The sequence below is a fragment of the Gekko japonicus genome, unplaced genomic scaffold, assembly GCF_001447785.1.
Source record: "Gekko japonicus isolate JY-2015 unplaced genomic scaffold, Gekko_japonicus_V1.1 scaffold3145, whole genome shotgun sequence".
Classification (NCBI taxonomy): domain Eukaryota; kingdom Metazoa; phylum Chordata; class Lepidosauria; order Squamata; family Gekkonidae; genus Gekko; species Gekko japonicus.
The window spans coordinates 16-26,412 of record NW_015173774.1 but is presented as its reverse complement, the minus strand read 5'-3'; the positions used below and the strand labels follow the sequence as shown (position 1 = coordinate 26,412).

General features: G+C 50.5%; 1 protein-coding gene across 1 annotated transcript in view; it reads left to right on the top strand.

The window, feature by feature from the left end:
• KISS1R (KISS1 receptor) overlaps positions 1-23,036 on the top strand; it is a 27,506-nt gene extending 4,470 nt beyond the window's left edge. The window contains exons 2-5 of the mRNA XM_015423526.1: positions 899-1,023; positions 6,403-6,538; positions 16,682-16,920; positions 22,677-23,036. Coding sequence (XP_015279012.1) covers positions 899-1,023; positions 6,403-6,538; positions 16,682-16,920; positions 22,677-23,036 — 860 coding nt within the window. The remainder of the gene's footprint in view (positions 1-898; positions 1,024-6,402; positions 6,539-16,681; positions 16,921-22,676) is intronic.
• Positions 23,037-26,397: the final 3,361 nt, after the last annotated feature.

Below are 26,397 nucleotides of genomic sequence, written 5' to 3'. Positions count from 1 at the left end.
CTCATTCCACCAGGCAGGGGCCAAGGCTGAAAAGGCCCTGGCCCTGGTCGAGGCTGGCTGGACATCCCTGGGGCCGGGAACCACTAACAGATGTTGATTTGTGGACCTCAGGACCTCAGGGGCTCATATAGGGAGAGGGGGTCTCGTAGGTATTCTGGCCCCTGGCCATATAGGGCTTTAGGTAATGGTAAAGGTTTCCCTTGCTCAAAAGCCAGTCAAATCCGACTCTAGGGTTGCAGTGCTCATCTCTGTTTCCAAGCCGAAGAGCCAGCGCTGTCCAAAGACGTTTCTGTGGTCATGTGGCTGGCATGACTAGATGTCGAGGTGCACGGAATGCTGTTACCTTCCCACCGAGGGGTACCTATTTATCTACTTGCAATTTTTTGCTTTCGAACTGCTAGGTTGGCAGGAGCTGGGGCCAGAGACGGGAGCTCACTCTGTCATGCGGCACACTCGGGTCTCGAACGGCTGAACGAACAACCTTCCGATCTGCAGTTCAGTGTCTTAACCGCTTGTGCCACCGCAGCTCATATATAGGGCTTTATTGGTTTGCTAATAATATTTATTTGTCTAAGAGAGAGAGAGAAAAACAGAGAGGTGGAAAGAATGAAAGAGGTGGAAAGAAAGACAGAGAGAAACAAAGCAAGTAGATAGATGGGGGGGGGGAGGGAGAAAAGGCATGCCTTCCCTTCGCTTCCGTAGCTGCCCTGCTGGGAGCCGCACAAGATGTGTGAACGAGCTGCATGTGGCTCCCGAGCCACAGTTTGGCCACCCCTGGTGTAGACAGTACTGAGCTTGATGGATCCATGGTCTGGTTTGGTCTAAGGCAAGCTTAATCTGCTAATCTGCCCTGCACGAGTTTGAGGGAGCAAACTGGTTTGTGCTCTTTTGCCAACAGCTAATTTGGCGGCCACAGACATCATCTTCTTGGTCTGCTGCGTCCCCTTCACCGCTGTGCTTTATCCACTCCCGGGGTGGATTTTTGGAGAGTTCATGTGTAAGTTTGTCAACTACATCCAACAGGTGAGTCCCTGACTCTTTGAGGCTGATGTTTCATGCGCTGGTTTTCCCACTGGAAATGAAGCAACGTCAGAGCCACATTCCAAATAGATCTGGCCATCTCTCATCTCTTCAAAACTGGTTTTAAACAAGTGAGTTGCTGTTCTGGGCTCAGACGGGAGCCAGGCCAGAACAGGGAGTCACGCAGAGACACAGAAGGCTTCATGCCGGGACACCACAGGGTTCTCTTAAGACCTGCGCGGTTTTCTCATGGCACGCTGGTGCAAAACAGTTTGGGAGCGAGTGGTGTATAAATGGTGGCAGGTTGGCGCTGTGTTGGGGGTGAAGGCCGCTGATGTCACAGAGAAGCTTGCTTCTTTTTGAGCTCTCATATTGTCGGCTGCCGTCTGTCACAGGCTGGGTTTCCAGTCCAAAGGGAGTCCAGAATAAGCCAAGGTCAGGAGCCAAGAAGACAGTGCAAAGTCCAAAAAGCCAAGCCGGGGTCAGGAGCCAGGAACACAGAACCAAGTCCAAAGCCAGGGGCTCCAAAGGTCTAGGTGCAAGAGCCAAGCCGGAGTGGATGCTAGCAGCACAAAGCTGACGTTGCTTCCGTGAAGAGTACTGCACAGAGTGTGGAGTTAAATGCTGCTACCAATTAGCCAGCTGCACGATCGGCCAGGCTCCTGCTAGAACTCTGGGCTGGCTGAGCGTCTCCCTTGTAGCCTGGCCTCTCTTCGCCTGCTTGCTACGTTTTGCCGCAGTCACTCCCTTAAACGAGTCACACATGGGGGTGAGTCAGGAGGACTTTCAGCTTGCAGTTCTTCCTTCTTATCTGGGCCAGGTGTGAAGACTGCTCTTACAGGCACTTGCCAGCTACCCTCCTCTGCTGCTTCAGAGGGGCCAGCTGCGGTTTCTGCAGGCTCTGTCAGCACATCCTCATCCATGTCCATGACACCATCCTGCGTTGAATTTGGAAGTGCATTGCCACACTAATGCCTCGGTTTACCTACTTAAGTGGGGCAAAAAGGCCAGGAAAGAAAGAAACCAGCTGGGAGCAGCTGGTGCCCCCAAATGAAAAAGGTTACCGCAATGGAATAAAATATTTTAATAAATGAACGAATACAGAAGCAAAGAGAAATGATCTGCACAGGGCCTCTCGGCCTCTCTTTCCTGTACAGGTTCTCCTGGGCAAAACATTTCTGGGCCAGCAGATGGACCAACGGTTTGGCAGAGAAACTGAGACTCGGGAGTTTCCATGGCTGGGTCCTTTTTCCTGGCACCCACCCAGGGCTTTTAGAAAGTGGGAGGGGCTAGAGGGGCTGTCTGTCCAGCAGGGCTGCTGATTGGCTGCAGGTCAAAAGGAATCCTGTTAAACGGAGCCTCTGCTTGAAATGTCAGAGAGTTACTGTTGGTTTTATATATAAAACCACTCCGTGACATTTTGTGGTGGCCACCTCCCTGGGCAGCTGTTTTGCGATTGGCCCCACCTCCCATAGCAGCCATTCTGTAATTGCGTCCACCACCCTCCGACAGAATTCCAAAGGTGTCCGAGGGCTCAAAAAGACGGGGAAACCCCCTGCTCCAGGGCATGAGCTTGGCCTTCCGTGGGGTGGGGGGAGTCTCTAATCCGGCTCTGATTTCGCGGAATGTGAATTTTTGTGTGTGTGTGTGTGTGTTGTGCCTACACAGCTGTACAAGGTGGGGGGGGAGGTAGAAAGGCAGGCAGAGCCGTCCGCACCCCTGCATCTCTAAAGTGGATTCAGGCCAAGGTCACTGCTTCTGGCTACCTGCTGTGTTTCCCCCAGCAACCAGGAGAGAACACAAGCGGGTTTGGAAGTTCTCCCCCTGCCCTCTGTCCGCAGAACACCTGGTTTCCGAAGACAAACTGCCTCTAGCCATGGAAATTCTATCACCCCAACCAGCATTCCCTCTAAGCTGTGGAATCTTGTGAGCAAAAATTCAAATTTGTGAGGTACTGGCATCAAAGTTGTGAGCAAGCAATTTGGCGACTGCATAAATTGGTTTTACTCTGGAGCCCTCCTTCCTGAGCGGAGACAAAAATGTGTGAGCTGGAGGCTAAAAGACTGTGAGCTAGCTCACACTAACTCAGCTTAGAGGGAACACTGACCCCAGCCCTACCTATCAGATAAGTCTGTCACCAAAGCAGAAGCGGATGGACAACAGATCGCATCCATGGCCACAGGGATTCAGAGATACATGGCCTCTGAATATGGATGTTATGACACCTAATGGTCCCTTTGGATGCTGTCGGGAAAGACCTGTTGGTGGGATTTCTGCCTGTGGTTCCCAACCTTTTTGGTATGGTGACCCACGAGTCCAGATCTACTTTGTACGGTGACCCATCCAGGTTTCTGGGTGCCCTCGGCAAACCAAGACCTTGGCCCCCATCTAGTCCAGCATTCCATTTCCTATAGTGCCCAACTGGATATTTTTGAGAAACCGTCACACAAAAGGAGCAGCTGCCCCCACTAGGAACTTCAAGGAAGTTGGAGTTCATAAGAACATCAGAGAAGCCATGTTGGACCAGGCCAATGGTATATCCAGCCCAACACTCTGTGTCACACAGTGGCCAAAACCCAAGTGCCATCAGGAGGTCCACCAGCAGGGCCAGAACCCCAGAAGCCCTCCCACTCTTGCCCCCCAAGCACCAAGAAGACAGAGCATCACTGCCCCAGACATAAGAACAGAAGAGAAGCCATGTTGGATCAGACCAAAGGCCCATCCAGCCCAACACTCTGAGTCACACAGTGGCCAAAACCCAGGTGCCATCAGGAGGTCCACCAGCAGGGCCAGAACCCCAGAAGCCCTCCCACTCTTGCCCCCCAAGCACCAAGAAGACAGAGCATCACTGCCCCAGACATAAGAACAGAAGAGAAGCCATGTTGGATCAGACCAAAGGCCCATCCAGCCCAACACTCTGAGTCACACAGTGGCCAAAACCCAGGTGCCATCAGGAGGTCCACCAGCAGGGCCAGAACCCCAGAAGCCCTCCCACTCTTGCCCCCCAAGCACCAAGAAGACAGAGCATCACTGCCCCAGGCAGAGTGTTCCATCTATACCCTGTGGCTAATAGCTCCATATGTTTATCCATGTTCATTTAGTCTGGTGTAGTGGTTAAGTGTGCAGACTCTCATCTGGGAGAACCGAGTTTGATTCCCTGCTCCTCCACATGCAGCTGCTGGGTGACCTTGGGTCAGCCACAGTTCTCGCAGAACTGTTCTCTCAGGAGCAGTTCTCTGAGAGCTCTCTCGGCCCTACCTACTTCGCAGGGTGTCTGTTGTGGGGAGAGGAAGGGAAGGAGATTGTAAGCTGCTCTGAGACTCCTTCAGGTAGTGAAGAGTGGGGAATAAAACCACCACCACCACCTCCTCCTCCTCCTCCTCCTCTGCTAGCTATGCTAGAGCCAGAGTTTGAGGAGGGGTGTTTGGGGGCACTGGGTTGAGGAGAGATGCAAAGATGGTAGATGGCAGTGAAGAGGGTGGGGTCAAGGGGCCCTCAGGTAGAGGGCAGTGAGGCTGCTGAAGGAACCTCTTTCACTCACCCTCTGGTTTCCCCATAGGATGCTGAACAGTTCCCACCTATCCTCCAACCCTTCCCTTCCTCCTTTCAGCTACTACAGTGAAGTTATGAGTTGCCAGATGGCTTCCTCCCCCCCCCCCCCATTATGATCACAAAGAGGGAAGGGAAGATATGCAGGTAAGAAGCTGGCGAGGAGGAAAGAAAGAGAAGGATGCAGAGGGCAGGAGATGCCATAATGGAGGGCTGGCCTGCAACCCCCTTTTAGGTCCCGGCCAATGCACCCTCTAAGCTGTGGAGTCCTGTGAGCAAAAAATCTACTTGGAGAGCTACCGGCAGGGGTCATTTCCTGCAGGAGCCCTGCAGGAGCCCAGGGGGTGGGTACATGCAATAAGCCCCACCCCCTGCTCCCAGCAGCCCTGAGTCAGAGCAAGAAGCAGTCACGTAAGCTGCAGAGTCCCCCACCCCACCCCCGGTCCAAAACAGTCCAGTGGCACCTTTAAGACCAAGTTTTATTCAGGTGCAAGCTCTCCCTCCTGTGTGAGGACAGACCTGCCCATGTCCCCCCCCCCCAATAGCTAGCAATCCAAAACAGTCCAGTGGAGCGGTGGGTGTTGCCTTCTGACACACTTCCAGTGATATCAGGGGGTGTGGCATATGCAAATACGTTATGCTAATGAGTTATGCTAATGAGCTCCTGCACCTCTTTTTCTAAGAAATGACCCCTGGTTACTGGCATTAAAGTTGTGACTGGGCAATTTGGCTACTGCATACACTAGTTTGCTCTGGAGCCCTCCTTCCTGTGCGAAGACAAAAATGTGTGAGCCGGAGGCTAAGAAACTGTGAGCTAGCGCACACGAACTCAGGCTAGAGGGAACAGTGGTCCCGGCCCACAGGTCGGGAAACACTGGTTCAAGGCACACAGAACGTTCTGACCTCGATGGCCCAGGCGAGCCTGATCTGATCAGATCTCAGAAGCGAAGCAGGGTCAGCTCTGGTGAGTGCTTGGAGGGGAGACCACCAAGGAAGTCCAGGGATGCTACTCACCGTGAGTCAGCTCTGATTTGTTGGCAAAAGAGGGGGGGCACAGAATGATCCTGTTCTATACAGATAGATCAAGATGGGTGGCCGTGTCAGTCTGTCTGTAGCAGGAGAAAAGAGCAAGAGTCCAGGAGGCCCTCAAAGACTAACAGTACATGCAGCAGGGGATGAGCTTTTGGCCATCCAATGAGAAGGGAGCACTCCCTGGAGAAGACCCTGATGCTGGGAAAGACTGAAGGTCATGCATATGCCACACCCCCTGACATCACCGTAAGTGTGTCAGAAGGCAACACCCACCACTCAGGCTCCACTGGACTCTTTTGGATTGCTAGCTATTTGGGGGGGGGGAGGAACGTGCAGATCTGCCCCCACAGAGGAGGGAGAGCTTGTACCTGAATAAAACTTGGTCTTAAAGGTTCCACTGGACTGTTTTAGACTGGGGGGCCAGGGGGAGCTTTGCAACTTACCTGGCTGCTTCTTACTCTGACTGAGGGCTGCTGGGAGCAGGGGGTGGGGCTTGTTGCATGTGCCCGCCCCCTGGGCTCTTTACTGCCGGAGCTCCGCTCCTGTGCACTCCTGCAGGAAATGACCCCTGGATATGGCGGTATCTGAAGACGTGAGCAGAGACTCACGAACGCTCATCCCCTGCCACATATTTTGTCCATCTTTAAGGGGGTTCCTGGACTCTCGCTCTTTTCTCCTGTTCTCTACAGATCCTCCGGAACTTGCACAGGGCACGTGGTTTTTCCTTTCCTTTTTTGACAGCTGGGCCCTTGCCCACCACATTTATGGGCCCAGCCTCATTCCGTCTTTTGGTCCTCCCAGGTTTCAGTGCAAGCCACCTGCGCCACCCTGACAGCCATGAGCATCGACCGGTGGTATGTGACCGTGTTCCCTCTTCGATCCCTGCGCCAGCGCACTCCTCACGTGGCAAGGGCCGTAAGCATCAGCATCTGGGTTGGTGAGTAAAGGGAGGCGGACACTCACAGCCATGGACAAGCCCGGCTTTGGGGGTTCTCTGCTGGTTTGGGGGTCAGCTGTCCTTCTTTGAAGCTTCACTCTGAACCCTAACCTAGTACCTGCTGGATCAGACCAAAGAGAGGTCCATCCAACTTTCACAACAGGGAATGGTTGCTGAAGGGAGACATTGTCGGGTAGGAAGGCGGTAGGCCGCTCCTGTTGCTTATCCTCAGCATCTGGTATTTCTGAGATAGACTGCCTCTGAAGAGGAATTTTCCATTTAACTGCCATGGCTATGATATCCATTTTTAAATTTATTTTTATTTCTATTTTATTAGATTTATACCCCACCCTACCCGGCCGAGACAGGCTCGGGGTAGCTGAGTAGGATTTAAACCTTTCTTGAAATGCTTTATTAAAAATTCAACGTTTTACACGTTATAAAAACAAGCCGCTTCAAAGGAAAATGGAATAACTCAAAGGGTCCGATAAACAGAGATATTACAATAAATACTAAAATTCGAACGCAATATATATTCAAAACCGTAAGTTCACAAGATCTTTATAATCTTGCCATTCTTCAAACACCTGTAAACATAGTTTTCATCATTTAAGATACAAGCATATCTCTATACCAGGGTTCGGAAGGTAAAATATCTTTTTTGGACAGAAATCGTAGCATAGAATACCAAACGCTGATAAAATCATGATCCCATCGTTTGCTATGATAGCCACCGATGGAACTTTCCTTTGCAAATGAAGCCCTAGAAGGAAGGGGTGTTCTCCGCATCTTGTGTCAGGGAGTTCCACAGTTTGGTGTAGTAGTTATGTGCGCAGATTCTAATCTGGGAGAACCAGGTTTCATTCCCCATTTGTAGTGGCTGGATGACCTTGGGCAAGCCATAGTTCTGTCAGAGCTGTTCTCTCAGCCCCCACCTACCTCACAGGGTGTCTGTTGTGGGGAGGGGAAGGGAACGGAGATTGTAGGCTGCTCTGAAATGCAATCTCCTCCTCCTCCTCCTCCTCCTCTTCTTCATCTTCTTCATCTTCTTCATCTTCTTCATCTTCTTCTTCTTCTTCTTCTTCTTCTTCTTCTTCTTCTTCTTCTTGTCGTCGTCATTGTGTGGAGATGGTCCTCCGACCGTCCACGCTGTGGATTCCCTGGTGCAGTGATGCTGATCCAGCGGGGCTTCTTATGTTTTTATCCTGGCTCATTTCTCTTTCTCCTGACTCCTTCCACTGTTTGATTTGCTGGCTGGTTGCCAATGTACCTTTTCTCATTATTCTGAAGGAGTTGGGTCGATGGATGGATTAATTTGAAAAATTCTATGCTGCTCTCTAGGTAACCTTCTTGCAGGCTGCTTCTGAAAATAAACATCATCCTAATAAAAGCCAAAACCGTGCAAGTTGTCAACAATTAAAACCCCGACGACAGCGTTAGAAAATCCATCCAGAGCATAAAGACAACCGAAAACACTGAGTGCCTAAAAAGGAGGTCTCCTGAAAGAGTTCCGCCTAGAAGCAGGCTATAGAAATGATGCTGAAAGATCAACCCCTGAATTAAAAACCTGGGTTCAAGACCCGGGTGCCGCATGACGGAGTGAGCTCCCGTCTCTAGTTCCAGCTCCTGCCAACCTAGCAGTTCGAAAGCAAGAAATTGCAAGTAGATAAATAGGTACCACTTCAGTGGGAAGGTAACAGCGTTCCGTGCGCCTTGGTGTTTAGTCATGCCCGCCACATGACCACGGAAACGTCTTCGGACAGCGCTGGCTCTTCGGCTTTGAAACGGAGATGAGCACCACAACCCTAGAGTCGGATTCGACTGGCTTTCGAGCAAGGGAACCTTTACCTTTACCTTTTTACAAAGAACAGAGTAGCCAACCTCCAGGGGGTACCTAGAAACAACAGAGAGATCACAGGAAGGATACAAACAATACTGAAAACAACCGTGATGTTATATTCTGAAAATATATTTCGACTATTATTCTGTAGGGAATCGCATTTCTTCATCACAGTATAAAAATATGCGCATACACACAACGGGAATTGCATATAATACGTTTCACACAACAGCTTTTTCTAAGTGTGCTGCATGAATACCAATAGTCCTCATGAGCGCTGAAAGAATCCGTTTCATTGAAGTGGGAAGAAAGTTGTGTGTTAATTCACAGATTAGAATTGTTGACGTGTAAACTATTGGTATGAAGAAATATGATTCACTACAGAATAGTAGTCTAAATATATTATTTTCATAATATAACATTGCGGTTGTTTATGGTCAACCTCCGGGGGGTGGCTGGAGATCTCATGGGATTACAGTAGATCTCCAGGTGACAGAGATCAGTTCCCCTCGAGAAAATGGCTGCCTTGGAAGGTGGACTCTACGGCATTGTGCCCCGATGAGGTCCCTCTCCTTCCCAAACCCCGCCCTCCTCAGGTTCCGCCCCCCAAATCTCCAGGTATTTCCCAAACCAAAGCTGGGCACCCTAAAAAAGAAACATTTTGGCCTGGCACCTAAAAGTTAGTAAAGTAGGCACCAGGGAAGCCTAAAGGGGGAGGGCATTCTAGAGGCCAGGGGCCATCACAGAAAATGCCCTGTCTGTAGTCTCCACCCACCTCACCTCTACAGGCTAGGGCTGCCAGCCTCCAGGTGGGGCCTGGAGATCTCCTGCTTTTACAACTGATCCCTAGGTGACAAAGATCAGCTCCCTGGGAGAAAATTACAACAAACAAGACCACGGTGTAATGTAACCAGCAAAACAATAAATCACAGTGTGTAAATATACAATACTAGTAAGGAAAGCCCGTCGTGGCGGTAGACGACGGGCCCTAGATAGGAAGGAAGGGCGAGTGGAAGGGAGGAATGGAGAAGAGGAGGTAGAGAGAGAGAGACAGAGGTAGATAGGGTGGAAAGAGAGAAAAGGGGTGGAGACAGAGTGGGGTTAGTGGTAGTAATTTGGAAAGAAAGGAAGGGAGAAAGGAATTCTTATCTTCAATAGAATAAAGTGCTGCAAGCATTATTTCACAATGTAAATTCTTATACAGTTTTTTGTACGTTATCACGTTTAATCTGGTGACTGGGGAGCTCCTACATGCTCTCATGTGACAGAGTCTACAGTATGTGAGGGTAGCTGAGCCATATATACCGACGACAAACCTGAAGAAGGATTCGTAAACGGACTTATACTAGAAATCCGTCGTTTGTCTGAGACTGTAGTGTTTCATATGTACTGCCAAGCCTAAGATCGCATTGTATGATGTTATAGTTGTAATTTTGCTGACAATTGATTTCTAAAAGCATTGTATATAAATATCTGCTTATATTGTATACTAGAAATGATGCCCGTTGCGGAAATAAATACAACGGGATCTAGAAAGAGGCTCTGGGAGAGTGCTCTGGCTTTGGGCAAACAGTGTCAGTTTCCTGTGGCGACCTCAGCAGGGTTTAATGACAGAGTCCACTGTTTTCTCCAGAGGGACTGATCTCTGCTACCTGAAGAGCATTTGTATGTTTGAGTTATCTGTAGCCCTCACCTGGAGAGTGGTAACCATTGTTACCCATTCTCCTCTCCCCTATGAGGTATGTTATGCAACTGAAAATCCCAACTGCCTTGCGGGGGGGGGGAGTTTGAGGTGTGGAATGGACTGAAGTCCAATCAGCTTCCATATGCAAAAGACCAGGTTGTCGCAGCAGTTGTGGTGTGGGCGGGACCCGGGCTTTGCCTTCTGATTGGTGGCGATATATGCTGAGGAGCAGTGCCATCAGCCATACACTAAGGGAGTGCATTTTAGAATTAGAACCTTGGCACCCACTATTCAATTATATATAAGGAGAGATTATATACAATAACGGCAGCTAGGATATTATGGGCAAGATATTGGAAGCAAGATAACACCCCGAAACAAGAAGAAGTGATAGAGAAACTGTTGGAAGTAGCAGAAATAGATAAGCTGAATTTAATGTTACAGAGGAAGAATGAAGAACTCTTTGTAAAGCGATGGGTGGGAATGTATAAGTGGCTAGAAAATGGATAAATGACTCTAAGGTGTATGTATATTGGAGAACTAATGATGTACAAAAACCAATAAATAAAACGTAAAAAAAAAAAAAAAAGAGCATCACCAGCTGATTTCTGTCAAAGGCACAAGAGCAAGTCAGACAGATTGGGTAGGGGATCAGTTGGCAACCCTACCTGTCGTAATTAGAGCTGAGTCCAGGAGCACCTTCGAGACCAACAAGGTTTTCAGGGTATAAACGTTTGAGAGTCAAAGCTCCCTTCATCCACGTGACACCCCGAAACTCATGTTGGTCTCTAAGGTGCTGTTTCATTGCAGGTGGGTAGCCGTGTTGGCCTGAAGCAACAGAACAAAATCTGAGTCCACCGGCACTCACAATGTAAATTCTTATACAGTTTTTTGTACATTATCACGTTTAATCTGGTGACTGGGGAGCTCCTACATGCTCTCATGTGACAGAGTCTACAGTATGTGAGGGTAGCTGAGCCATATATACAGACGACAAACCTGAAGAAGGATTCGTAAACGGACTTATACTAGAAATCCGTCGTTTGTCTGAGACTATACTGTAGTGTTTCATACGTACTGCCAAGCCTAAGATCGCATTGTATGATGTTATAGTTGTAATTTTGCTGACAATTTATTTCTAAAAGCATTATATATAAATATCTGCTTATATTGTATATTTACACACGGTGATTTATTGTTTTGCTGGCCCTGGGAGAAAATGGCTGATTTGAAGGGTGGACTCTATGGCATTGTACCATGCTGAGGCTCCTCCCCTCCCCAAACCCCGCCCTCTCCTGGATCCACCCCCAAAGTCTCCAGGTATTTTCCAACCCAGACTTGGCAAGCCTACTACAGGCGAGGGACACGGATGGCAGGGCTTGGAAACAGGATCTCAGTTGTTGCTCCAGTACAATGTGCTGATGTCAAAGACCGCTGAAATGGCACACGCAATGCAGTTTCAACAACCTCCTCAGCACCAATGCAGTCTCCAGCTAGCACTGCTTATTGCATATCGGAGGCCACTGCTGTCTGGTTGAACTGCTTCTCATACTTTGTGAAGCGTCTGCAGTCTTAGGGAGAAAGGTAGGTTATCAAATAAATAAACAGGTGGCTCAGAGGTTAAGATGCTGACCTGCAGACAAAGAAGGTCTGTGGTTCGGCAGTTCGAGACCCAAGTGCTGCGTGACGGAGTGAGCTCCCATCTCTGGCCCCAGCTCCTGCCAGTCCAGCAGTTTGAAAGTGGGAAATTGCAAGTAGATAAATAGGTACCGCTTCGGTGGGAAGGTAACAGCGTTCCGTGTGCCTCGGCATCTAGTCACGCCGGCCACAGGACCACGGAAACGTCTTCGGACAGTGCTGGCTCTTCGGCTTGGAAATGGAGATGAGCCCTCTAGAGTCGGATTTGACTCAGGGGTCATTTTGTAGAAAAAGAGGTGCAGGAGCTCATTAGCATAACTCATTAGCATAACTTATTTGCATAGGTCACACCCCCTGACATCACCGGAAGTGTGTCAGAAGGCAACACCCACCGCTAAGGCTCCACTGGACTGTTTTGGATTGCTAGCTATTGGGAGGGAGGGGAACATGCAGATCTGTCCTGGCAGAGGAGGGAGAGCTTGTACCTGAACAAAACTTGGTCTTAAAGGTGCCACTGGACTGTTTAGGACCGGGGGGGCAGGGGCGGGCGCTGCAGCGTATCTCTCTTCTTGCTCTGACTGAGGGCTGCTGTGAGCAGGGGGTGGGGCTTGTTGCATGTGCCCGCCCCCTGTGCTCTTTACTGCCGGAGCTCCGTTCCTGTGCACTCCTGCAGGAAATGACCCCTGGACTAGCTTTTGAGCAAGGGAAACCTTTACCTTTAACACACTGTCATTGTTATAAAAAAACTTTATATACACACAAACGTATGTCCTGACCTGGATAGCCCAGGTTAGCCTGATTTCATCAGATCTTGGAAGCTAAGCAAGGTCGGCTCTGGTCAGTATTTGGTATGGGGGACCACCAAGGAATTCCAGGGTCTCTATGCAGAGGTAAAAGGTAAAGGTAAAGTAGGCCCTGGCAAACCACCTCTGCTCATCTCTTGCCCAGAAAACCCTATGAAGGGTTGCTTAATTCGGTTGGGACTTGACAGCAACACACAAACACACACACACACACAAACACACACACACACAGAGTACATCCTTCCTCATCCAGAACAGATCATCAGAGCAAATGCGCACGTATTACAGTAACACAAATGTTCCAGGCCATTACAAAATTGAGCTTTATTAAAAAAAAAAAATCTGTGCCAAAATTAGGTCTGTGAGCTTTTGCAAACCAGCTAGACATTCATAATCTATGTATCTAATAGCCAAGTTGCTCCCTCCGTGCGGATACCTAAATCTGCACATCGAGGGCACTTGGAGGACAGAGAGATTTTCCTGCACCCTTGGGGCAGACTCCAGGTGTGCAGAAAAATCTGAAAAGTTTTAAAAACTGTACAGGGGGTATTTAAATCCCCCCCAAAAGTAAGAGTATTCCCTGTGCATGCGCAGAGAACGCTCTGGGAACTCTGCAGTGGGCCTGGCGGCTGGGAGGCACTCAGGCCTGGTCGCCGGTGTCCAGGGGGGAGATCAGCAGGCCCGGCGGTTGGGAGGCGGTGCTCAGGCTTCGGCGGGGGGGGGGGAAGAAGCCTTACCTGCAGAGCTGCTTCTACAGGCTGGGAGCCCTTAGGAATACTCCCCCTTCACGAGTATCGCGGGTCCCGCTTCTTGTAATACCATCATTGTCTTTCCAAAAACGAGATACATGCCTGCTGACCCGGTTTCTAACCATTAGTGTTGAATTAGCACACCTATCCTGAAGCACCCTGGATGCATCCAGGGCATCTTGCCCCACCCACTAGTGCTGGATTGGCTTGTCACCTCTGGGGGTGGGGCTACAGCTCCTCTAAGAAGATATTCTTCCTCGGGGGCCCTCCACCAGTGTGCTGCGAACCCCTGGGACGCCACCCCTGCTTTGTTGCCCCCATTTCCTCACGTCGTGTCCCCGGCTTGGTGTGCCACCTGCTGCAAGGGTTGCCAACTTCCAGGCGTTGGCTGGAGATCTCCTGGGATTACAACTGATCTTCCAGGTGACGGAGGTCACTACCCCTGGAGAAAATGTCTTCTTTGGAAGGTGGGCTCTATGGCATTATACCCCCACTGAAGTCCTGCCCCTTCCCAAACCCCGCTCTCATCAGGATTATAGCCCCCCCGGAAATCCAGATGTTTCCCAACTTGGAGCTGGCACCACCACCTGCCCGCCCTCTTGCCTAGCAGGTTCCTCAGGATGTACAGAACATAAGAACGTAATTGAACATGAGAGAAGCCAATGTTGGATCAGGCCAATGGCCCATCCAGTCCAACACTCTGTGTAACTCAGTGGCCAAAAATACCAGGTGCCATCAGGAGGTCCACCAGTGGGGCCAGGGCACTAGAAGCCCTCCCACTGTTGCCCCCCACTCAAGCACCAAGAATACAGAGCATCCCTTGCCCCAGACCGAGAGTTCCTATCTATACATTGTGGCTCATGGACTTCTTCTCCATATGCTTATCTAATTCCCTCTTGAAGCTGTCCGTGCTTGTAGCAGCCACCACCTCCTGTGGCAGTGAATTCCACGTGTTCATCACTCTTTGGGTGAAGAAGAACTGCCTTTTATCCGCTCTGACCCGATTGCTCAGTGCTCACAAGTTGTGGGAAAGGGAGAAAAGGACCTCTTTCTCTACCTGCTCTATCCCATGCATCATCTTATAAACCCCAATCATGTCACCCCTCAGTCGTCTCAGAGAAGCCGCTTTCCATTCCATTCTCGTAACTATTTGTGGCGACTGTTTCCTGCCTATACATTCCTCCAGGGGTCATTTCGTAGAAAAAGAGGTGCAGGAGCTCATTAGCATAACTCATTAGTATAACTCATTTGCATATGCCACACACCCTGACATCACTGGAAGTGTGTCAGAAGGCAACACCCACCGCTCAGGCTCCACTGGACTGTTTTGGATTGCTAGCTATTGGGGGGGGGACGTGCAGATCTGTCCTCGCAGAGGAGGGAGAGCTTGTACCTGGATAAAACTTGGTCTTAAAGGTGCCACTGGACTGTTTGGGGCTGGGTGGCCAGGGGGGGGAGGCTCTGCAGCTTACTTGGCTGCTTCTTGCTGTGACTGAGGGCTGCTGGGAGCAGGGGGTGGGGCTTGTTGCATGTGCCCGCCCCCTGGGCTCTTTACTGCCGGAGCTCCGCTCCTGTGCGCTCCTGCAGGAAATGACCCCTGCGTTCCTCACTCATTTATGTCCTTTGTTCATTTCCGTTACAGCATTTCTGACATATCCCCGAAAACCGATGTCATACAATCCTATTTCTTTATGGAGAGTGGGGAGAGGAGAAACACAATTTCATCCTGAGTGCTAGCGTTGCCGGCTCTGGATGGGGAAATACCTGGAAATCTGGGGGGTGGAGCCTAGGGAGGGTGGGATTTTGGGAAGGGGAGGGACCTCAGCAGAATACAAAGCCGTAGAGTCTACCTCCAAAGCGGGCTATTTCTGCAGGCAGGGGATCTGATCTCTATTGTCTGGAGATCAGCTAGAATAGCGGGAGATCTCCAGGCCCCACCTGGAGGCTGTAGCAACCCGAGCTGCGGTGTTAGGAGAGTCGATTAATGAATAAATATACACTGCAAGAAACGTTTGTAAATTAATGTGTTCTGTTTATAACTATCGTCAGGGGTCATTTCGTAGAAAAAGAGGTGCAGGGGCTCATTAGCATAACTTATTAGCATAGTTTATTTGCATATGCCGCACCCCCTGACATCACCGGAAGTGTGTCAGAAGGCAACACCCACCGCTTAGGCCTCTGCAACTTACCTGGCTGCTTCTTGCTCCTCGTGGCCCGACTGAGGGCTGCTGGGAGCAGGGGGCGGGGCTCGTCGCATGTGCCCGCCCCCTAGGCTCCTTACTGCCGGAGCTCCACTCCTGTGCGCTCCCGCAGGAAATGACCCCTGACTATCATTCTATAAAGTGCATAGTGTGCAATTCTGACATCCTTGTCAGGTACATACATTCAGTACATTACATTACATATTAGGCTTCTATACCACTCCTTCCCGAAGGTTCGGAGCGGTTTACATTGAACATTTAATCAACTACCTAGGGCCACAGTGTGTGTGTGGAGGGTGAATGCCTTACCAGGCACCTAAGCAGCCGAGATTTCCTTTTTACGTAGGTCTTTTTCCATGGTGGGTTCTTGCTACATCCAGGCGGCGGTGTCTTTGGCAGAGGTCTTTTTTCTCTCTTCCATCGGCTCCTTGGGGTGGTCTTACGGTGCGCGGCATTCAGTTTCACAATAACATTCAGTTCATTCAGTTTAACAATTATCAGTCAATGTTGCATTGGTATTTTAAAAGTCATGGACGGCGCCTTGAGAATGACAGGAGCGCTCCATCCATGAATCTTAGCCGCACAATGTGTCTTTTGTAGGACCGGCAATAAGCATCAACACAACTGTAAATGAAAGCTCCCCCCCCCTTTTTTGGAAGACTTCGTGCGAGTAGAAGCGGGCTTGTAATTCTGAAAACTCCCGTTGGGGCTTGACTTTTAAAATACTGATGCAAAATTGACTGGTAGTTGCTAAACTGAATAAACGGAAGGTTATTGTGAAACTGAATGTATGTACCTGACAAGGATGTTATAATAGCACACTATGCACTTTATAGAATGATAGTTATAAACAGAACACGTTAATTTACGAATGTTTCTTGCAGTGTATATCTATTCGTTACTTGACCCACCTAGAGGCTGGCAACCCTACCAAGGGCTAAGAAACCACAAGAGAAATCCCTACTTTTGTCTCAAACTCAAGACCGGTCATGTACAACACTCCCTCCAAGCTGTGGAGTCCTGTCAGCAAAAAATTCAACTTTGTGAGCTCCTGGCGTTAAAGTGGTGAGCGAGCGATTTGGCCGCCGCATCAGTTAGTTTGCTCTGGAGCCCTCCTTCCTGAGCGAAGGCAAAAACCGTGTGGGCTGGAGGCTAAAAAACTGAGCTAGCTCACACGAACGCAGCTTTGAGGGAACGCTGGTCACGAAACGCGGTACCTCCCCTGCAGGGTCTTTCGTCGTCTCCACCCCGGTGCTGATCTACAACCGCCTGACCGAGGGCTACTGGTTTGGCCCACAGACGTACTGCAGTGAATCCTTCCCGTCTGTCGCCCATGAGAAGGCCTTCATCCTCTACAACTTCCTGGCGGTCTATCTCCTGCCTCTGCTGATCATTCTTCTCTGCTACACGGCCATGTTGTACCAGATGGGGCGCCCCATGGTGGAGCCGGTGGACCACGCCTACCAGGTACGCATGCCGGCCAGCACATCTCTGAAGCTGGGGGCTCCTGCCTGCAACTGGGGGGTCGGGCCACTCGGAAGACCAACCCCAGCTACCTCCAGGGACCTGGATATCTCCCGCTATTACCCTTGATCTCCAGATGACTGAGGTCAGTTCCCCTGGAGGAAATGGTGGCTTCGGAGGGTGGAGCCTATGGCACTGTTGTTGGATAGTGTAACTCTGCGTGCAAGAGGATCCGGGAGGGAAAGGGTTAAATTTTCTCTCGGGTGGAATTGCCAGTTGGTTCCCCAGCCCTCTGCTCTGTAAGATCCTGAGCCTCTCCGGACCTTCTGTCAGACTCCCATCGCATCAACGAAGCACACACTTGTAGAAAAGGTTTTTCTTTATTTGAAGCGATAGGTGCATAACAGGATCACTGTTCAGAATGAGGCGTAAGCATGGATCCCAATAGATTATAGTAAGTTCAAAAAGCTGAGGCCCAATTGCGGGTCTTCCTGCATGCGCCATTGAGCCTGGGAAGCAACGCTCCTACTTAATCATAACATACTGCTTCTCATGGATAATGCCATGAGATCACCCAAGCTACTACCCACCAGCAACCACCTGTGGCCTTGAGAGATACAGACGTTCCTGCAACTAGGCAATTAAGCGCATAAACAGCCATACTTGGGAAAGCAAAAGCAACAAAGCGCATACCCCTAGAATAGGGAAGCATAAGAGCATACACAGAGAATAGGGAAACATATTGGCAGCTTGCTGACACCTTCCTTGGCTTCTGTGTTTCATCTCATTTAGTACCTCTCTTCTCTCTCCCTCTCTCTCTCTCTCACACACACACACACACCTGGGCTTGGAGCCCCAGCAAGTTAACCTTTCAGGGAGTTAATCTGTTCACGTTAAATGTACCAAAGGAATCTGTCATGTCAAGATGTGTTTCTATTTTTGCAAGTAAAATTTCTTTCTCCCGTTACCATTGGAGTCAGGTCATCTTTGTGATTTGTTTGAACAGTAGGGGTTAAGTGCACGGACTCTAATCTGGGAGAACTGGGTTTGATTCCCCACTCCTCCACTTGCAGCTGCTGGATGACCTTGGGCAAGCCGTAGTTCTGTCAGAGCTGTTCTTGGAAAAGAGCCGTTTCTGTCAGAGCTCTCTCAGCCCCACCTACCTCACAGGGCGTCTGTTGTGGGGAGGGGAAGGGAGAGGAGTTTGTAAGCAGCTCTGAGACTCCGAGTGAAGGGTGGGGTATAAATCCAATCTCCTCCTCCTCCTCTTCTTCTTCGGGAAATGTGGAGAATCAGAGATACTGTGGAAAGCTTCTGTGCTTCCAAGGCAAATGATTTTTCTTTTTTTTTACATGTAACCCAATAATTATACCCTGCTGAGGTCCCTCTGTTCCCAAAGACTCCAGCCCCCCCCCCCAACTCCGGGTATTTCCAAGCCCAGAGCGGGCAACCCCAGCCAACACAATCGTTCCTTTCATGGATGTGCAGTGACGGCAACAGCTCTTAGCAATCTGTTGGTGCACAGAAGCCTTGCTAGAATAAGGAAATTGGCAACCCTACTCATATTACTTGCTGCTGGCCTTCCTGGTTCTGTCCTCTGTTTGCTTATGGGCGGGGCATCAACATATTGGGCTTGGTTCCCACCCCCAACCCTTCGGCCTCTAGCTTGGTGTAGTGGTTAGGAGCGCGGACTCTAAACTGGGAGAACCGGGTTTGATTCCCCACTCCTCCACATGCAGCTGCTGGTGTGACCTTGGGTCAGTCACAAGTTCTCTCAGAGCAGTTCTCTCAGGGGCAGTTCTCGAGAGAGCTCTCCCAGCCCCACCTACCTCACAGGGTGTCTGTTGTGGGGAGGGGGAGGGAAAGGAGATTGTAAGCTGCTGTGAGACTCCTTCTGGTAGTGAAGGGCGGGGTATGGCCTGGAAGCACTGTGGTAGTGGTTAATCTGGGAGAACCGGGTTTGATTCCCCACTCCTCCACATGCAGCTGCTGGTGTGACCTTGGGTCAGTCACAAGTTCTCTCAGAGCAGTTCTCTCAGGGGCAGTTCTTGAAAAGAGCTCTCTCAGCCCCACCTACCTCCCAGGGCGTCTGTTGTGGGGAGGGGAAGGGAAAGGAGTTTGTAAGCTGCTCTGAGACTCCTTCGGGTAGTGAAGGGCGGGGTATAAATCCAGTCTCCTCCTCCTTCTTCTTCTTACGGGAGGGGACTGAGGGGGTGATCCAAAGGGTGGCCTAGGTATGCTCTCGCAAGGGGGATAGGAGGGGTCTCCGGCAATGCTCCCTCTAAGCTGTGGAGTCCTGTGAGCAAAAATTCCACTTTGTGAGCTACCGGCATTAAAGTTGTGAGCGAGCGATTGGGCTGCTGCATCAGTTAGCTTGCTCTGGAGACATCTTTCCTGAGCTGAGACAAAAACGTGTGAGCCGGAGGCTAAAAAACTGTGAGCTGGCTCACACTAGCTCAGCTTAGAGGGAACACTGGTCTCCAGGCTGCACACTTGTCCATCTTGTGGCAGCTGAGTAATAATCCATGCATTCCTCTGTGTGTGTGTGTGTGTGGTTGGACAGCGTGCAGGGGTCGTTGGGATGAATGTGAAAAAGTAGTTTTGGGAGCTGAGTAATAATCCATGCAACTTCCTCTGTGTGTGTGTGTGTGTGTGTGTGTGTGTGTGTGTGAAGGTTGGACAGCGTGCAGGGGTCGCTGGGATGAATGTGAAAAAGTAGCGCTCAAGAGCCGCTAGGGTTGCCAGCTGTGGGTTGGGAAACACCTGGAGATCTTAGGGGTGGAGCCTGGGAAGGGCGGGGTTTGGAGAGGGAAGTAACCGTCAGCAGGGTGCAATGCCACGGAGTCCACCTTCCGAGGCAGCCGTTGTCTCCAGGGAAAACTGATCACTGTTAAGTTTGGAGATCAGTTGGATACCTGAATTGCAACTGATAATGAAGCTCAAGACAATGTATCTATACCTCGTGGCTAATAGCCACTGTTGGACCTCTGCTCCAGATGTTTATCTAATTCCCTCTTGAAGGCGTCCGTGCTTGTAGCTGCCACCACCTCCTGTGGCAGTGATGCAGGGGCTGGACGAATGCTTGTTAGGGATGCTCTAGGCTGTTCCTGCATTAGATCTCCTCTGTGGCCCCTTCCTGTGGAGCTGCGGTGGCTCAAGTGGTTAAGATGCTGAACTGCAGGCTGTGGAAGGTCAGTAGTTCAGCAGTTTGAGACCCGGGTGCTGCAAGATGGAGTGAGCTCCCGTCTCTAGTTCCAGCTCCTGCCAACCTAGCAGTTTGAAAGCAAGAAATTGCAAGTAGATAAATAGGTACCACTTTGGTGGGAAGGTAACAGCGTTCCGTGTGCCTTGGTGTTTAGTCATGCCGGGCACATGACCACGGAAACATCTTCGGACAGCGCTGGCTCTTCGGCTTTGAAACGGAGATGAGCACCGCATCCCTAGAGTCGGACTCGACTGGCTTTTGAGCAAGGGAACCTTTGCCTTTACCTTTTATGGCCCCTTCCAGCTCTGTGATTCTATGGCTAGATGAGGGAAGTGTCTCCAAGCCCTCAGTGCATGCCACCAGGTCTTGAAGGGGAAGGGGGAAATGGGCCTCACTTCAAAAAGGACGTGGGCGGAACGGAGCAGGTGCAGAGGAGCGCAGCGAGGATGATCAGGGGTCTGGAGACCAAGCCCTGTGAGGAAAGACTGAGGGACTTGGGAATGGTCAGTCCGGAGAAGAGGAGGTGGAGGGGGGGACGACAGGATTGCTCTCTCTAAGTATCTGAAGGGCTGTCGCTTAGAAGAGGAGGGCAGGGAGCTGTTCCTGTCGGCAGCGGAGGAGAGGACTCGCAATAATGGGTTTAAATTACAGGCCAAAAGGTACCAGCTGGGTATTAGGGATTATTATTTTTTTAACATTAAGAGTAGTTCTGCTGTGGAACCGGCTGCCTAGGGAGACGATGAGCTCCGTCTCACTGGCAGTCTTCAAGCAGCGCCTGGATGAACACCTATCAGGATAAGGACTGCTCTTTGCTAAAGGGACAATTTTCCTGAGAACATTTTGGCTTGGATTGAACAGCTGTTGAAAGGCATCTTCTGGACCAGAAATTAATATAAGTGAAATATCATTTGCAGGGCTTTTTTTGTAGAAAAAGCCCAGCAGGAACTCATTAGCATAATAGGCCACACCCAACAGCAGGAACTCATTAGCATATTGGGCCACACCCCTGACAGCACAGCTCATTAGCACATTAGGCTGCACCCCCATGTTACCAGAAGTGTGGTTATCCAGCCACACCCACCTTTTGCTTGTTATTCTGTTTACCTTGTTTGTTGTCAAAACCCAGGGCTTTTTTTGTAGCAGGAACTCCTTTGCATGTTAGGCCACACACCCCTAATGTAGCCAATCCTAATGAGTTTCTGCTGTTGGGTGTGGCCTATTATGCTAATGAGTTCCTGCTGGGCGTGGCCAATTCAGGAGCCAGCTGGAACTCCTTTCCTGTGCGTTCCTGCCCAAAAATAGCCCTGAATTCATTTGGCATATGACTGGATCTTGGGAGGCCTCATTTATACTTTCATTCTATGCCAAGTAATTCCACTCTGGAACAATTCCTTTCTGGTCCATTTGGCATCCATGCTGTATAATTGTATTGTATTTACGTGTCAGGTCAAGTCCATTGGCCCTTGCATATATATGACTAGCTGTAAAGCCCATTGTCGAAACAATACAACGAGCTCTAGAAGGATATGATGGCAATCCGCTTTCTTCCCCCTCGCCAGACCCCGGGGCCGAGGGCCAGCAGAAGGCCCCGCCAGTGCGTTCCCGGTTGCCCAGCTCTGTTGGCAGCGCCCACCTTCACTGCCTGCATCCACCTCCACCCCAAGAAGGACACAATGGCAATCTGCTTCCTCCCCCCTCCCCAGACCCCAGAGCCAAGGGGCAGTGGAACGCCCCGCCAGTGCCTTCCTGGCCGCCCGGCTTCACCACCCGTGGCCGCCTCCGTCCCAGTGGCCTTGGCTCACAGGCCACAGAACTACCTGCACCCAGGCACGGCTGACTATGACGGCCATGGTGCCGCCATGAGAGGGCTTGGCCTCATCACCGTTTGCTCGCCAAGCATCTGGCCTGTCTGTCGCCTCCCCGCACACTGAGGCCGAGAGGCTGGGTGGAATGTGTGGGGGTGGAACTCAGACAACGCAGCCAGTGGAAAACGGGGCACCTACTGAGAGACAGTTCAGGCACCCAAGTGATTTGGGAGCGCATGGAACATTGTCACTCGAAAACAGAATTGTATATAAGGAGAGATTTTGGAATTTTTACATGTGGGGTGGCTGGGCCCCTATATGTTTTTTTAATTCTTTACAGATAAATACATGTATTTGTACATATTATTTATACATTAAGTTTTAATTGTTGGCCCTCGACTCAGTTGGATTTACCTTTTCAGGTTCAGGATTCCAAAGTTGCCTGCAGGCTTAAAAAGTTTGGGAGTTGCCCTGACCTCGATAGCCCAGGCAAGCCTGATCTTGTCAGATCTCAGAAGCTAAGCCGGGCTGACGCTGGCAAGTATTTGGACAGGAGACCTCCAAGAAATACCAGGGACTAGACGCAGAGGCAGGCTAATCAAGCCACCTCCCTGAAAAATGTCCAGGCCCCACTAGGGGTCACCAGAAGTTAACCATGATTTCCAGACATATACAAAATTTAAAAAAGGTTTGGGACCCGTGGTCTAATCCCATGGGGCTGACCATTCCCCTCTGCTTTCCACCCACAGGGCCAGCAGCTGGCGGAGCGGTCCGAAGCCATGAGAGCCAAGGTCTCCCGCATGGTTGCCATCATCGTGGTCCTCTTTGCCGTCTGCTGGGGCCCCATGCAGGTCCTCATCCTCTTCCAGGTCTTTGGCCCGGGCCTCCAGCGCAACTACTACACCTACAAGGTCAAGATCTGGGCTCACTGCATGTCCTACACCAACTCCTGCGTCAACCCCCTGGTCTATGCCTTCATGGGGGCCAACTTCCGGAAGGCCTTCAAGAAGGTCTTCCCCTTCACCTCCAAGCAGAGAGTGGGCATCTCCAACGCGGCCGGCCGTGCCAACGCCCACACCGAGCTCCGGTTCCTCTCGTCGGGGATGTAACCCGAGAAGGATTCTCCGGGAGCAGGTCTCGGCTGTTTCTCCCCCAAACATTGCCCTGAACTTGGAGGATGCTGGTGAGGCCTTTGGGGAGTTGCAGGTGCCACCCCCCAAAAACACACACATTGCCAGGAGGACAGGAACACACACAGAGGACATGCTTGGTTTTCTCGAGAGGCCGCGCCGCTCACCTGTCGTCTGATTTTCTTCTGTGGTTCCTTCTCGTCGAGTCTCCTCCTCCTTGCTCCTACAGTAGACAGCAGAAGTCCTTGGTCAGTATCTGGATTTACGGAGGAGGCACTACACTAAGAGCCAGTTTGCTGTAGTGGTTAGGAGCCCGGACTCTAATCTAGGAGAACCGGGTTTGATTCCCCACTCCTCCACATGCAGCTGCTAGGGTGACCTTGAGTCAGTCACAAGTTCTTTCAGAGCTGTTCTCTCAGGGGCAGTCCTCGAAATAGCTTTCTCAGCCCCATCTACCTCACAGGGTGTCTGTTGTGGGGAGGGGAACGGAAAGGAGATTGTAAGCTGCTGTGAGACTCCTTCAGGTAGTGAAGAGCGGGGTATAAATCCAGTCTCTTCTTCTTCTACAAAGAGGGAGTGTTGGGGCAGGGTCCTGAACAATCAGGAACAACCACTCCCAAGTCTGTGCAGAATGGAGGAAGAAGGGGATAGGATTGTCCTGTGACGGTTCCGGCACCAACCTCAGGCAGACCATTGCTTTGTGCTAACCTAGGCCGGACATAAATTCTTCCCGGTTTTGCATGTTGCAGGAGTCTGTCCAGCTTTGCTTACGGGCCTCCTGCTGTGGATGGCTCAGACAGGAGGCTTCAACTAATTTGCCTCCAGGAAGACATTCCTGGGGATCTCTTTTGAAGGCTTGAAACCTATGGAGAGAGAATTCTGGCTTTGTGCCATGCAAAACGGACGCACCCCCAGGCAGATTGGAGGCATTGTCTGCCGCTGCGCATCAGCTTGGACAAGACACCGGAGCGGGTGGGTGTGTCAGCTGATATTTTTGCAGGAAGCCTGCTGCAAAAAGACGTCTGCCGATAATCTAGTTGGGGAGTAGCAGACAGGCACAAGCTGTTAGGATTCTCGAAGTCGGCATTTGTATTGCTGCAAAGTGCAGCCTCCAATTGTAGCATGGGCACTTCTGAGGCCCAGACCAAACTGGGGCGCACGTTCAAGGTTGGAACCAAGGACGGAGCTGTGTGTTTGGTTTGGCCTCCCAGGAAGAGGGGCCAGGCCAGCTTGGAAGTGTTAAGATTTTTGAACACACAAACCTGGGGTCTGCCGACGTAACCGGTGGAGAGAAGAGGTACCCAAACAATAAACCTGGACTGTGGTTGTACCCAGAATCCTCAGGTCACCCCGTCTGAAAACGGAGACTGCTGAGCTGGAAAAGATCCAAAAAGGGGAAACCAAAGGACCTAGCACTGGAATACCTTCCTTCTGAGTAAAGGTTAAACAGTTGAGGGCAGGCTTTTTTTGTAGAAAAAGCCCAGCAGGAACTCATTAGCATAATAGGCCACACCCAACAGCAGAAACTCATTAGCATATTAGGCCACACCCCTGACAGCACAGCTCATTGGCATATTAGGCCACACCCCCATGTTACCAGAAGTGTGGTCATCCAGCCACACCCACCTGTTGCTTCTTATTCTGTTTACCTTGTTTGTTGTCAAAACCCAGGGCTTTTTTGTAGCAGGAACTCCTTTGCATGTTAGGCCACACACCCCTAATGTAGCCAATCCTAATGAGTTTCTGCTGTTGGGTGTGGCCTATTATGCTAATGAGTTCCTGATGGGCGTGGCCAACTCGGGAGCCAGCCGGAACTCCGTTCCTGTGCGTTCCTGCCCAAAAATAGCCCTGGTTGAGGGTTGTTGTTGTTGTTTTGTTTAGGAAAAGAAGGACCAGATAACGACAGAGATTTGTAAAATTATGCATGCCCTGGTGAAAGCTGGGGAGAGGAGAACTCTCTCCCAAAATATTACCCTTTGGGGACCTGTGTTTCCTCTAAAGTGAGTTGGTGTGAGCTAGCTCCTAGTTTTTTTAGCCTCCGGCTCACAGATTTTTGTCTTCGCTCAGGAAGGAGGGCTCCGGAGCAAACTAATTTATGCAGCAGCCCAATCGCTCGCTCACAACTTTGATGCCAGCAGCTCACAAAGTAGAATTTCTACTCACAAGACTCCACAGCTTAGAGGGAGCATCGGTGGGGACACTACAAAGAGGAAGGTCGACTTAGTGGGGACACTTCAAGGAAGCATTTCTTCACACGTTGCACAATTCTTTCGTGGGACTCACTGCCACAGCGTGGAGCCGTTGTTACTAATTAGTATCAGGGATTCCTGACGATTTTAAGGTTCTTTTTTTGCTTGATAATCCAGATACGGAAATAACTGAAATAGCAGCAAGGTTTCTTCTTAGTGCTATGGCTATAGTAAAGGTTTCCCCTGCTCGAAAGGCAGTCGAATCCGACTCTAGGGATGCGGTGCTCATCTCCGTTTCCAAGCCGAGGAGCCAGCGCTGTCCGAAGACGTTTCCATGGTCATGTGGCCGGCATGACTAGACGCCGAGGCGCACGGAACGCTGTTACCTTCCCACCGAAGTGATACCTATTCAGCTACCTGCAGTTTCTTGCTTTCAAACTGCTAGGTTGGCAGGAGCTGGGACCAGAGACGGGAGCTCACTCCGTCATGCGGCACTCGGGTAACGAACTGCTGAACTACTGACCTTCCACAGCCTGCAGTTCAGCGTCTTAACCACTCGAGCCACCGGAGCTCCCCTTAGGGCTATACGATCTGATAAGTGATACTAACCATTAGGTTTTTCTGCTTTTATGATGTTTTCCTGTGTCGTAGCTCCAATTTTACCCTACATGGATTTGTATTTTCCGATCTGTATTTAATCTGATCTCCTATCGTACGTATATACAAATGCCAATAAAGGCTTGTCAAAGTAAGTTACTAATTAGTGGCATGGCCAGAGTATCAGACAAGGGTCGGAGGAAACCAAGTCCACCTTCATTCATGATGCTCCCCGGGTGACCATTCGCCACCCACTGTCTCTCAGCCTAACCTACCTTGCAAGGTTGTTGTGAGGACGAAACGGGCAAGAATTTATGCCCATAGAATGCACAGATTTGTACATACCTCTGCCGCTGTCATTCCTGCCATCTTGACGTTTTGCCTGCAGACTGCTAAACTGCACCTCAGTGGCTGGAGAAAGCTTCACCTGTGGGTTACCTACCTGTTCTGAGGCCCCAGTTGGATGGCGCAGGGGCCAGAGAGAAGGGTGGCAGCAGAGTTTGTGTGTTGTCAGATGCAGGCCCTGGAAATATGTCTCCTAGGTCATAAGAACA